Below are 1,386 nucleotides of genomic sequence, written 5' to 3' on the forward strand. Positions count from 1 at the left end.
AGCCTGTCTGACACCTCCCGCCCGCGGGAGCCGCTCTACCTGATCTGCGGGGTGTGAGTCAGCGGGCCGGCCGCAGCGGGGTCTCGAGGCCGCCACCCTCATCCCGGCACCCTCACAGGGCTCTACGGCCTGCCCCGGCGGTCCGGCAAGCTGAAGGACCTGTCCAGGTTCGACGCCGCCTTCTTCGGGGTGCACCCCAAGCAGGCCCACACCATGGACCCCCAGCTGCGCCTGCTGCTGGAGGTGACCTACGAGGCCATCGTGGACGGAGGTGGGCCCCGGGCACAGGGGGCGGGCGGTGCCCCAGCGCCGGGAGGCGCCCTGTCCGGCTGCGCTCCTGCCCCAGTTTCCTGGCTGTTCCTCGCCCCCACACGGCGGGTCCTGGCGGGAGGAGCGGCGGGCCGGCACGCCCTCGCCGCCTGGCCCGCCCACCTGGCCGTCGCCGGCCGGCTGGAGAGGCTGCGCTGGGCGCCCCCCGCCCGAGCCCCCCTCCCGCTCCAGACACTCCGCCATTGTCTCCTTATCTCCCGCGCCCTGGCCCGCGGCCCTGCTCGCTCGAGCCTGCCAGTGGCTCCGGGGCCGGGGGAGTAGCCGGGACAATGCCGGCCTCTGTCCTCTTCTCCGGCCTCGCTGGCTTCCCGCCTGCCCTCCTGCCCCGGGTCCTCGTGACCCAGTTCTCGGTCCCGGCGGGGTGGCTGGGGTGCTCTGCCCTGACGGACGCCGCCTGCAGGCATCAACCCGGCCTCGCTGCGGGGGACGCACACGGGCGTCTGGGTGGGCGTGAGCGGTTCGGAGGCCTCGGAGGCGTTCAGCCGGGACCCTGACACGCTGCTGGGCTACAGCATGGTGGGCTGCCAGCGGGCCATGATGGCCAACCGCCTGTCCTTCTTCTTCGACTTCAAAGGTGGGGCGCTCCCGGGCCTGGTGGGGGGCCGGCGGCGGGGGGCCTGCCCCCGGCCCGCACGGCCCACTGACCCACCTGCCCGCAGGCCCCAGCATCGCCCTGGACACGGCCTGCTCCTCCAGCCTGCTGGCCCTGCAGAACGCCTACCACGCCATCCGCAGCGGCGAGTGCCCGGCGGCCATCGTGGGCGGCATCAACGTGCTGCTGAAGCCCAACACCTCGGTGCAGTTCATGAAGCTGGGCATGCTCAGCCCCGAGGGCAGCTGCAAGTCCTTTGACGCCGAGGGTGAGCCGGCGCGCCCGGGGCCCGGGGCCCAGGCCGGTGGCCGGGCCCGGGCTGAGGCTCGCTGCTCCGCCCTCAGGAAACGGCTACTGCCGCTCCGAGGCCGTGGTGGCCGTCCTGCTGACCAAGAAGTCCCTGGCGCGGCGGGTGTACGCCACCATCCTCAACGCGGGCACCAACACGGATGGCTGCAAGGAGC

The 1,386-nt window shown here is 73.7% G+C and overlaps 1 protein-coding gene across 1 annotated transcript in view; it reads left to right on the plus strand.

Moving 5' to 3' along the window:
* The window catches only part of FASN (fatty acid synthase), an 18,419-nt gene that overhangs the window by 5,827 nt on the left and 11,206 nt on the right, over positions 1 to 1,386 (plus strand). Inside the window, exons 2-5 of the mRNA XM_012734740.1 lie at positions 119 to 271; positions 731 to 904; positions 990 to 1,190; positions 1,267 to 1,386. The exon at positions 1,267 to 1,386 is cut by the window's right edge and continues 18 nt beyond it. Coding sequence (XP_012590194.1) covers positions 119 to 271; positions 731 to 904; positions 990 to 1,190; positions 1,267 to 1,386 — 648 coding nt within the window. The remainder of the gene's footprint in view (positions 1 to 118; positions 272 to 730; positions 905 to 989; positions 1,191 to 1,266) is intronic.

Source organism: Condylura cristata, unplaced genomic scaffold (assembly GCF_000260355.1).
Source record: "Condylura cristata isolate star-nosed mole 26May11 unplaced genomic scaffold, ConCri1.0 scaffold00068, whole genome shotgun sequence".
NCBI lineage: Eukaryota > Metazoa > Chordata > Mammalia > Eulipotyphla > Talpidae > Condylura > Condylura cristata.